The 11,848-nt window shown below is 30.7% G+C and overlaps 1 protein-coding gene across 1 annotated transcript in view; it reads right to left on the bottom strand.

The window, feature by feature from the left end:
- Positions 1-15: 15 nt before the first annotated feature.
- The window catches only part of LOC143220937 (GTPase-activating Rap/Ran-GAP domain-like protein 3), a gene marked incomplete at its 3' end in the record, with an annotated part of 28,801 nt that continues 16,968 nt past the window's right edge, over positions 16-11,848 (bottom strand). The window contains exons 7-9 of the mRNA XM_076446499.1: positions 11,256-11,468; positions 8,232-8,503; positions 16-48 (exon numbers count right to left, since the gene is read on the bottom strand). Of these exons, the coding sequence (XP_076302614.1) occupies positions 16-48; positions 8,232-8,503; positions 11,256-11,468 (518 nt within the window). The remainder of the gene's footprint in view (positions 49-8,231; positions 8,504-11,255; positions 11,469-11,848) is intronic.

Genomic DNA, 11,848 nt, shown 5'->3' with positions numbered 1-11,848 from the left:
ACCTGGAGCCTCCACCACATCCGACAATGCTCGTCGGTTTAACATACTCTGCGAAAATTCGATCGGTTTTCCTTTCTACGGGGGGAGAGGGAACAGCCAATACACATCACAAAACTCTGCCATTTTCCTTTTATCTTTCTCGTTTCTCAAGTTTTTATTATTCGTTAAGTGGATGTGATGGGAGTTCGTGCAAAAGTGTGCGATTTTTTTTTATTGCTAAAATCTAATAAGAATATTGCAGGGTTTAGGTGATATTTATTACTATACTTGTTACGTGGAAACTATTATTGTCAGAGATTGAAAGTAGAGATAAATATATGTTTCTAATTTTTGGAAAGATATTGTTATGAGTTATACTAAATAGAGACAAGTATACGTTTCTAATTTTTGGAAAAATATTGCTATGAGTTATACTAAATAGAGACGAGTATACGTTTCTAATTTTTGGAAAAATATTGTTGAGTTATACTAAGGTAAAAGTACCAGTAGTTGACCATGTACCAGTAGTTGACCATTTTTTGGAAAACATAAAAAAATAAGGTTTCTATAAGTTTTGTGCTTTCGATGAAAGTAAACTTCAGATGCCACAGCATATGTCGGTTCAATTAACAAACAATTGTATGTGAAGTGAAGTGTGCTTAGTAACAACGATCGTCTGAATGCAATAAGGTAAGTAATATGCCGTTATATTTCTATTTCCTTAACGTTTCTGTTAAGAATAATTGTACGATTCAAGTAAAAAAAGTTCATACGTTGTGCACATTTTCGAAAAAAATTATTTACGGATTAAATGCTCACAGTATTTTGTAACTAATAAATACATCGTTTTTATTATTTTAACCTCCAAAAGTTATAGTTTTTTAGTGGTCAAATTCTGGATATTGTTATTCTACAATTTTCAGAAGTTGACAGACATGGTCAATTACTGACATTACTCACGTAAATTTAATTACGATGTATAATGTATCCATTTTACATCTCATTCTGTTAGAAATACGAAATATAAGTCTACATGTTGTAGCATGCAGGATTCTAGTCGTTGACCACATGGTCAACTATTAACTGCATCCGCGATCAATTATTGACCAGTGCTCAATGTTTTAAGATAGTCATATGTGTGACACCAGAAACACCGGCGTAATATTAAAATGCATTTGCTCATTTATTTCAGAAATTATTACATTATAAGCCAAGACATGCCTCCTGTCAAAAAAAGTCGTACAATATTCTTCTGATAGTTCGAACTCCAGTTACGAAATGTCAGATTTCGTTGTAGAAAGCGAAGGGAATGAAGAGGTCGACGAAGGAAACGAACTGTTGAACAAAACTGAATGGCCTGCTTGGCTGCCCGTTCAGAAAGTTGTGAACGAATATGTGATATTTTTATATGAAGGAAAATATTTCCCTGGAAAAATTCTTCGTGCATCTAAAACTAAAGCAACTATTTCATCCATGGAAATGTTCGGACGATTATGGAAGTGGCCAGAGAAGCCTGATGTGCTGAACTACGAGTGGAAGGCTGTACTTTGTCATATTAATGAGCCCATGAAATCAAGCAAAACTCGAAACGTCTACTCTGTTCCTGAATTGAATTTCGTATGGAATTGATTTGTTTTATTTCTGCTTTTATTATTTATTTATTATTTGTACTGGTAATTGTTAATACTAAACGACAATAAACCGATTCCCAGCATTAGTACTTTAATTTTGCTTCGAATATAAGTGGTCAACTACTAACGAACAGAGGTGGTCAATTACTAGTTTTCTTGTTTTCAAGAGTGGTCAACTACTGAAGCTTTTGCCGAATTCGTAAACAAATTTATCAAATTTGTATGACTTAACTGTTTTTTAAAAAGAGGTCTTGGTACATAATCTAGAAGGTTTAAAGAACGTCTACAGGCATAGACTCTCGCTATTTATTGACAGAGTAAGCGGTCACCATTGTTTCCGTGGAAAATTTTTCTTAACTGGTCAACTACTGGTACCTTTACCTTAAATAGAGACAAGTATACGTTTCTAATTTTTGGAAAAATATTGCTATGAGTTATACTAAATAGAGACAAGTATACGTTTCTAATTTTTGGAAAGATATTGTCATGAGTTATACTAAATAGAGACAAGTATACGTTTCTAATTTTTGGAAAGATATTGTTATGAGTTATACTAAGTAGAGACAAGTATACGTTTCTAATTTTTGGAAAAATATTGCTATGAGTTATATTAAATAGAGACAAGTATACGTTTCTAATTTTAGAAAAATATTGTTATGCGTTATACTACGAATAATACCTATGGTATTAATAAACATACATCCTCGACATAATTGCTATTATAATTCCACTTGATATTTATAATATACTGCTAGGCTACTCTACTTTAGTAATTAAAATGACTGCTAATAAAAATTGTGATGAAACATTTAAAACACTTAGAGTTATAAAAGATATACTGGGTACATATATCGTAAGCTAAAGTAAAGGAGAAAAAACAAGTAGAAAGTGTGAAATAAAATTATTTCCATTTCAATCTTCATTTTCTAAATAATCGAATTTGAAAATTCGTTATACGTGACTATATTAAAGTGAGTCGTAATTTATAACATAATTAATCGGTTTTACGTATAAAATATTCCGGATTTCTTTGGTAAAAGTGTGTCAATATATTTTATGAATACAAATAGGAAAAGATATTACGCAAACGTGGCTGCTTAGAATTTTATTAAAAATCTATATAAAAAATTCGAAATACGAAAGTAGGTGGATTTGATATCACAAAAAGATAAAAATAAAAGATACTAAGAAATTGCAATTGATATAATTATTAATATTACAGTACAAAATATTCACTGTTACTATTAATATAAAATTGGTAGTCGCGAATTAATTTATTTATGCTACAAAGATTATTTTCATTTTGTTTCATTTCATCAAACGAATTACTAATTTTTCGTATCAGTCTTCCAACGGAGTGGAAAGGTTAAATATCGTTTGCAGTTTAATATCGACTTTTAAAAATGTTAACGAACTTTCCGAGTAACTCGATAAGTACGATCATAGGAGTTTATTACCTTTTGTATTTCGAAATGTCATAACTTTTTAATAATGCTGGAACTTCGTTAAAATTACAAGTTTATGTAATACCATTAGTGTTTACCGGCAACCTGTTTTATGTCACGCTACGTTACCCGAGACATCTGGGAATTGACAAAAAGGACAGTGTATGTAGCTGGAACATAAATTAAGGATCTCTGAATTTCGGTAATCGCAAATACCGTGTTAGACTTCCAAATTTAGAGCCATTATAGCAATTGATAAACGTATCCTAATCCAAATTACACTGTTCAATTACGCAAGCTCGCGCGGGATCAGGATCATTAATTTATAATCGAGGACTATGGTCATCCTTTCCTTATTAAACATATTTTAATTTTAGTACCTGTGGTTGTAAGAAAAAATATTTCATGTCACGTGTTTCGATTTTCGAGATATTACGGTTTAAAATTCTAAACACGAATGCATCGTCTATTTAGAAGTTAGTTGAATCGTTTAATTTCTCTGAACACGTAAAATTTGTTTATTCATTTGTTCCTGACAAACATGGAAATTGTATATTTTTTAACCCAATCGACGAATTGGTATTCCTTCGATATGAAAAAGTATTGACAGTATTATCGATGGTGCTCTTAAAATCATTTAAAATGAAAAATAATGCAAATTGCCATTTCAGAAAATTTTATTAATTCTATGAGACGCGATTCTCAGTCGCTATTCAATAAGCTTTTAAAGATCGACTTTAATTATCATATAAAATTATAAATTAACTAACGATTCGCGGAATATATATATAGGATATAAGAATTAGGTAGAATTTTTGTAAGAGCCTATCATTTGAAAAAATTTTAAGAGGTTCATCGATAATATTGCCAATACTTTTTCATATCGAAGGAATGCCAATATTGACGAAATTTTGATATTTCGTGATTCCAGTGTCAATACTGGCACCAATATTGACAATAGTATTGACCATCTGCAGTTGAAGTTAAATATCTAAAATCGATACCTACGATATACGTTGGATATTTTCTTTTTTCTTTTAATAAATCAATCGATAGTGGTATGCGATTTCTATAAGCGTTTAGTCCTCTTCGCTTTTAGCGTCTTTTATTGCCAATATTTTTGATCGTGCACAGTCCCAGTATCGAAAGTATTAAAGGTTCAGACAGAATTAACGATAGCTATCGTTGTCGATATTTACTATCGTGTTAGGTCTTTTGCAACGAATAAAATCACGGTTCGGAGGAAATTACTCGAAACAGCAATCGGAACTATCCCAAAAATTAGTACAAACGCTTCATTCGAGTTTCGAAAGAAGAGGCACTTTAAAAGAGATACGAGAAGATTCTTGCGAAGTTTTCAGGACAATTAACCAATTTTAAGGAACCTTGAGAAATTCTCGAGCGGAGATTCTCAAACACATTTGTTCGGAAACTTGGTTCAGATCAAATCATTCGAGTTCAGTACACTTCGGTACAGATTTAATCAGGTGTCTTAATTTAATCGGTAGTTTAGCTCATTCGCTCGAAATTCAGCCTTAGTACAGTCGAACCTTAGTAATTTGAACCTTCCCTTGAAAACTTTCCCTTCAAGGGAAGGGCTGATATCCTCGAGTTACAGAGGTTTTGAATTATCGAGGTCTTAACTCGAAGTAGAAACCGAGTAAAAACGGTTTTGCAAACGAACAACCAACGTACAGGAATTTTGCACGAAGCTTAATAATTTTCTACTCGTAAAGACTTAAAGAAACGAAAATTCAATTTCTAAACGAGAATTATTTATTTCAGTTTGTAATTTCTTTTTACTCGTTGGACGGTCTAATCACGATGACTTTTATTGTGTTAATCAGTTAAAAATTTTGGAAATATTTAGTATCATTGTGCTATGACTATGCTATATACTATTGCAAACATACAGACAATCCATAGAATCTAGTATCCGTAATTAATTTAATTCGTGCTTTGTAATTCTTGCTTTGTGTTTATGTATTGATACGTTATTTATTGATATCAGTTCATCCTTTTACTAAATGATTTGAACTTTGAACGCGTGTTAAGACAAAGGTCTATACATAATACAAAATGGATACAAATTCGATCTATGAATATTAAACACACGAGCAATTAACGTGATCCCTAGATCAGATAATTAAATTTATTAATTTTCGTCGACGATTATTTTATATGTGTCGATAATTGCGAAAATAGTCTAAGTAAAAAAATTTGAAGAAGATAAATTCATTTCTTATTTCGCGTTACATCCATTTACATGGCAATAACGTAAAATAATTCTTGTAAAGGAATATAAAGTTGTAATTAATTATTAAAAGGTGATACACGTAGCATTATAGAATATATTGAAAAATAACACGTGTAATAAAATATTAAAAATTACGAGAATTCAAATTTGTGACATGAAAAATTAATTTTTGCAAATATCTATAGAGCATCTATTGTTATTCTGGCCTGCTTTTACTAACGATATACGTAGTTGAAGAGCAAAGAAGGTACGGTAAGCGTTTTCTCATATTTTCCGTCTTATAGCAATTGAGACGATCTTGCCACTCGACAGAAAGAAGACAGTTTCGAATGATTGGCTTCTAACAACTTGCGATACAGAGCTATAAACTTCAAATCGTAGGAGCAACGTCGATAAAAGTTCGACACATGTACCTTCGACTTATAGAAACCTGATTAAATTCTAAATTCGAGTTGCACTAATAAAATATCGAATCTGAGTAAGGAAACAAATAATCCAAATTAAAATAAATTTTATTTCTGCTTATAAATATTTCACAGTAATATGAACAAAGCAAAGATTCTCGAATGATAAATTGTACTTTGTCAGTTTAGACACAATATTTCTTATTTTAATCAATTCAGAACCTCGGTTCAGATTTTTTTTAAATATTAATTAAGAAAGTCTTTGCGAGAGCAACATTTCTCGAAATAGACCATTTTTTCAATGATTTGCATAGTCTATTTTTAATTATACCATCTCAACGTATTCTAAATATAAAGTTTATATAATATCGACTTTATAAGACTTTTATCAATATCGCGATTTTATCAATTTTGCGACCAACGAAACGTTTCAATTTTGAATGTAAAAATTTGAATATCTAAAGGACTCCTCGATTCGAATCTGCAGTCAGTTGTTGAAAGAGCATCAGCTTTTCTTCAGTTCCCAATTAGTAGGGAATTGAAAATGTCTACAAGCATCTTAGATATTTTTCTCGACTCTAAGAAATGTACGTAACGCAAAATCAACAAATTCACCGAATTCGATAATTTTATTACAAAGAATATATATTGCAATTTTAAAGTAACAACGTTTGTACTCGTGTGCGACACATTTATACTTCATCTTGTGGGAAAAAATTCATAAAGGGCCATAATAAAGAAGGCATTGGAAAAATGATTAAACGTATATTGAAAGAAAAATCACGATATGGAATAATCAAAATGACATACGATATTTAATAAAATATTCATACGTTAATATGTAACTTTCAAGTTATATAGAACCATAGAGGGTTAAGATAGAAAGTCATAAAGTCTTCGATCACACGTTATAACATCAAAAAACATTTATATTCTTATTCGTATTCGTAAAACCGTACTGGTACAGCTTGGCTGAAAAATCTGCGGAATATATGGAATATTTTATAGCTGTCGCTGTTTGAAATTCCCGAATGTAAACAGTGTCCACTAGAAATTTCATCTCGATATTTCGTTAGCTAGCTCACGGGTCAAGTGATACACCGATATTGTTCTGTGTTTGTCAGTTTGCAACTGTGTACATGTATGTATTGATCGTGTTCAGGTCACGAATCGGTGATCGCCAATCATAGATCTTTTTAATTGGACAGTTGAACAATTAAAAAATCGGCAGAAGCGGGGTTTCAAACGGTATTGACTTTATAACCAACATCCGTATCGATGTTTTCCGTGGTTTATTACTGCCAGGAATATATTTGTTATGCGACAAGCAGACCGAAAGCTGTTTTTCCAACAAAGTACAAAAGAAACAATGGGTATCGTGTCGATATAATTCGGATTACGTTTTAATTATTACGTCGATCGATTCGAAAGAGTTTTTGGTGATCGATTGGTGATTAATGATTCGTCATTTAAGTACCTAAACATTTTGACTTTTATATAAAAATGTTTGTCAGAAATATTAGTATCAATTAGTATCAATACTATTTTTATCTTTTTATAATTATCAATCAATGAGAAACACTCGGTTTAAATTAAAATCTCGCGTATACCAGAGTTAAATTATTAACATTTAAGTACCTAAATATTTTGACTGTTATATAAAAATGTTTGTCAGAAATATTAGTATCAATTAGTATCAATACTATTTTTATCTTTTTATAATTATCAATCAATGAGAAACACTAGGTTTAAATTAAGATCTTGTGTATATCAGTGTCAAATTATTAAATATTTTTCAAAATATTTGTATATTAAAATAAAATAATGTAAAATAAGATGGCTATTATAATATCGTAATATTTCATCGACGTGTGGAATAGAAACAAAAAGTATTCCATCGATAGAATAGAAAATTGATAATAGTATAATAATTTTAATAACCACACTAGACGTTTTAAACGTTATATACAATCCTGAATGTCAATACTAGTCGTTGAATTCCTTGAGAAGCAAAAAAGTTGCGAGTTTCGAGAATTTGAAGTCCTAAACATTTTCTCTGGTTCGAAAATATCGAGGAAAATAGGAAAATCTTGGAATAAAGAAAAAGAACTTCCCAGTACATTTGATACTATGATAAAAAAAAAGAAAATTTCGAAAAATCGAATATATTTTAATTATAGCTAATAAAAATTCGTATAAAAATTTGAAGGCAATTTTGGTTTTTAAAGGGAAACGTTCATCGTTTACAAAATAAAATCAGTTTCGGGGCTTTCGAGTTCCAAGAGTTTTGACGGTTTCGAAATGTTCAAAGTTCCCGATTCGAGCTTCTGGAAGTTGAAAATTACGACTCACCCATAGTCATCGCGTTAGTCTCTGCGGTTGTTTGATGTTTTAATTTGGAAGTTTGTTGCGAAGATACTCTAGGATCTAGGTTGTAAATGCTAATACACCGAACACACGTGAATACAAGTAGACGGAGGTATAAAATGCACGTACTATCGTTGAGTAGACTTACGTTGCTTTTACTCTCCTGCGAATGTTCTTGATACATATCCCTGAGAAGAGCGTCCAGGGTTCTTTCTCTTTTTTGGGAGAAAGTCGGAGTGTTGAACGTAGCCTTCTCGCCGTTTATTAACTTCACGAGAAGAAATTCTCGCAGGGTGTATGGATCCTCGAATACTGGCGGACAGGGAAGGCTTGGTCCGAATAAGGGCACGCTTTCGTCGCAATAAATGGCCACTCGCCACCCTTTCCCGTTTTCTTCCGTCGATACCACGGCAAACACGTCTGTTTTCGCAAACACGCCGAGATTAATTCGATTGAATCAGCTGGTAAATACTATATTAAAATACTCTCTACGTTAAGTGGTAAAACTTACGAAACGGAATAACGATTTGCGAATTTTTCAATATATTTTCAACCTCCTGTTATAGATAGATTAAAATTAAAAATCGGCTTTATACGAGATATTCGAAGTTATATATCTGTTTTAGCAAACACACCCAGATTAAGAAACTTACGAAACGGAATAACGATTTGCGAATTTGTCAATATTTTTTTAATCTCCCGATATAGATAGATTAAAATTAAAAATCGGTTTTATACGAGATATTCGAAGTTACATATCTGTTTTCGCAAACACGCCGAGATTAATTCGATTGAATCAGCTGGTAAATACTATATTAAAATACTCTCTACGTTTAGTGGTGAAATTTACGAAACGGAATAACGATTTGCGAATTTTTCAATATATTTTTAACCTCCTGTTATAGATAGATTAAAATTAAAAATCGGTTTTATACGAGATATTCGAAGTTACATATCTGTTTTCGCAAACACGCCGAGATTAATTCGATTGAGTCAGCTGGTACATACTATATTAAAATACTCTGTACATTTATTAGCGAATCTTAGCAAACGGAATAACGATTTGCGAATTTTTCAATATTTTTTTAACCTCCCGTTATAGAGACATTAAAATTAAAAATCGGCTTTATACGAGATATTCGAAGTTATACGTCTGTTTTCGCAAACACGCCCAGATTAACACTAGGTTTACGGATGTTTTTGAATACCTATCTTTATGAAGACCCGTCAGATTTACGGGTAAAGAAAGCTACGTATTTTCTTAAAAAATAAGACCATGAGTTTAATTTAAAAACAATTACGATATTAACAAACTTAATATAAGTTGATTAAATCTATTAATATTGTATAATTGGAACAACACACCCGTCAAATTGACGGGTCCCATAAATCTAGTGTTAAGAAACTTACGAAACAAAATAAAGATTTGAGAATTTTTTAATATTTTTTTAACCCCCCGTTATAAATAGATTAAAATTAAAAATCGGTTTTATACGAGATATTCGAAGTTACATATCTGTTTTCGCAAACACGCCGAGATTAATTCGATTGAATCAGCTGGTAAATACTATATTAAAATACTCTCTACGTTTAGTGGTGAAATTTACGAAACGGAATAACGATTTGCGAATTTTTCAATACATTTTTAACCTCCTGTTATAGATAGATTAAAATTCAAAATCGGCTTTATACGAGATATTCGAAGTTACATATCTGTTTTTGCAAACACGCCGAGATTAATTCGATTGAATCAGCTGGCAAATAGTATATTAAAAGGGAATAGGAAAAACTAGAAGCTTCAAAAAATAGAATAACATCGCGAAAATGAATATACGTATATTAGAAGAAAATTCGCGAAGATGAGTGAGTAAGACAATAAAGTTGAACGCGAAATTTTTAATTAAAATTTGGAAAATAATGATTTATCATCTTATGATTTAACATCTTTTTCCTTTTTTCGAATTTTGAATTAAATTCTCCAATTTTAACAAGTAAACTCCCAGACATCCTGTATATTTCTCTTTATTTGATATTGTCTCCAATTATATATCTAAATAGTAATAATCAATATATATATATTCTATTTTATTACTAACTTATATATTTTCCAATTAAACATGACATTTATTAGTTCACTGAAAGATTCGATGCCACGGGAATTGGTTAAGAAAAAGTCCACTGTAAGTACTTACTTATGCAAATATGTATTATACAAGTTTCTTATTACTGTTATTATAGTAAAATTACAGTGGAAAACTTTAATGGAAAAAGTCAAGAAACTAATTAAAAAATGTCTGCCGTAAGTTGTCGTACAAAATGAAATTTCTTATAAAGAATTAAATTTTTCATAACTTTCTCTACACTTCTCATTTGCACAGTATTTCGATAAAACAAACTCAGTCGTATGGCTTCGTTAAAAATAAGTGAAATTTTAATTGGTTTGTTAGCTTGAAAGTAGCGATCCCTGTTTTACATGAATCTGAAATTCATCTGGATAATATCTGTGCTATAATTCGTATAATTTTTAATATAAAAATACATCGGATAAACATAAATATATACTTAATATAAGTAAACACTAAACCTACCATGGTTTAAATCACTACTTTCCAAATTTTAATTAAAAATTTCGCGTTCAACTTTATCATCTTAATCACTCATCTTCGCGAATTTTCTTTTAATATACGTATATTAATTTTCGCGATATCTCGTGTTATTCTATTTTTTGAAGCTTCTACATTTTTCCTATTAACCGATCATTTTCACCGTGGTAAGTTTAGTGTTAATTAAATCTGTTAACATCGTATAATTATAGCAATCCATTCATCAAATTGACAGGCCACGTAAACCAAGTATTAACCCTTTGCACTTGACGATTTTTTCGCAACAGAAGAATAAGAATTTAAAGATTTTCTAGCCGATGATATTTTATAGAAAAGTAAATAGAAAATCATATAATAATTAACGCATGAAATTATTTAATTCCAATGCATCGCACGCTATTACATTATCTTAAATTTAGTGTATCAGTTAATATCGGTTACCAAATTTTATTAAATGGCGATTAATGATCACCTCTCGAGTGCAAAGAGTTAATAAGGAAAAGAAAAATGTCGATAAAAAATACAACGATAAAACGAGTGAAAATGAGACAGCAATGTGAAAGACTTACGGGTAAATTGACTTCTAATGCAATTTGGGTTGAAAGTGTCTATGGCGTTAGGATCGTCCGTGTAAACGATGTTAACGATATCGTTTCCAATATGTCGCTTTCTCTCCAGCTGTTGCGGGTTGTCCTTTGAGTAAGGAAGCATTGTGCTCACATGATACATCACCTCGTGCCCCGCATATACCGTGTAATAGCTTTCTTTCCCAGTCATATTACCTGCAAACGTTCGCAGAGGAAAATATTATATTTGAAACCACGTGAAACGATTAACACTAGGTTTACGGGGTTTTTTTGTATACCTATTTCTACGGACACCCGTCAGATTTAGGGTAAAGAAAACATATTTTCTTTAAAAAAAATTATGGGTTTAATTCGAAAACAATCGCAGTATTAACAGACTTAATATAAGTAAATTAATTATTTACTTAATATAAGTAAATTAATTATTTACTTAATATAAGTAAATTAATTCTTTACTTAATATAAGTAAATTAATTATTTACTTAATACAAGAAAATTAATTCTTTACTTAATATAAGTAAATTAATATAACTAAACCTATCATGGTTTAAATTACTATTTTCGAAATTTTTATT

The sequence above is a fragment of the Lasioglossum baleicum genome, unplaced genomic scaffold (assembly GCF_051020765.1).
Source record: "Lasioglossum baleicum unplaced genomic scaffold, iyLasBale1 scaffold1750, whole genome shotgun sequence".
Lineage (NCBI taxonomy): Eukaryota > Metazoa > Arthropoda > Insecta > Hymenoptera > Halictidae > Lasioglossum > Lasioglossum baleicum.
Note: the sequence above shows the minus strand (reverse complement) of the source record. Positions and strands in the feature narration are given on the sequence as shown.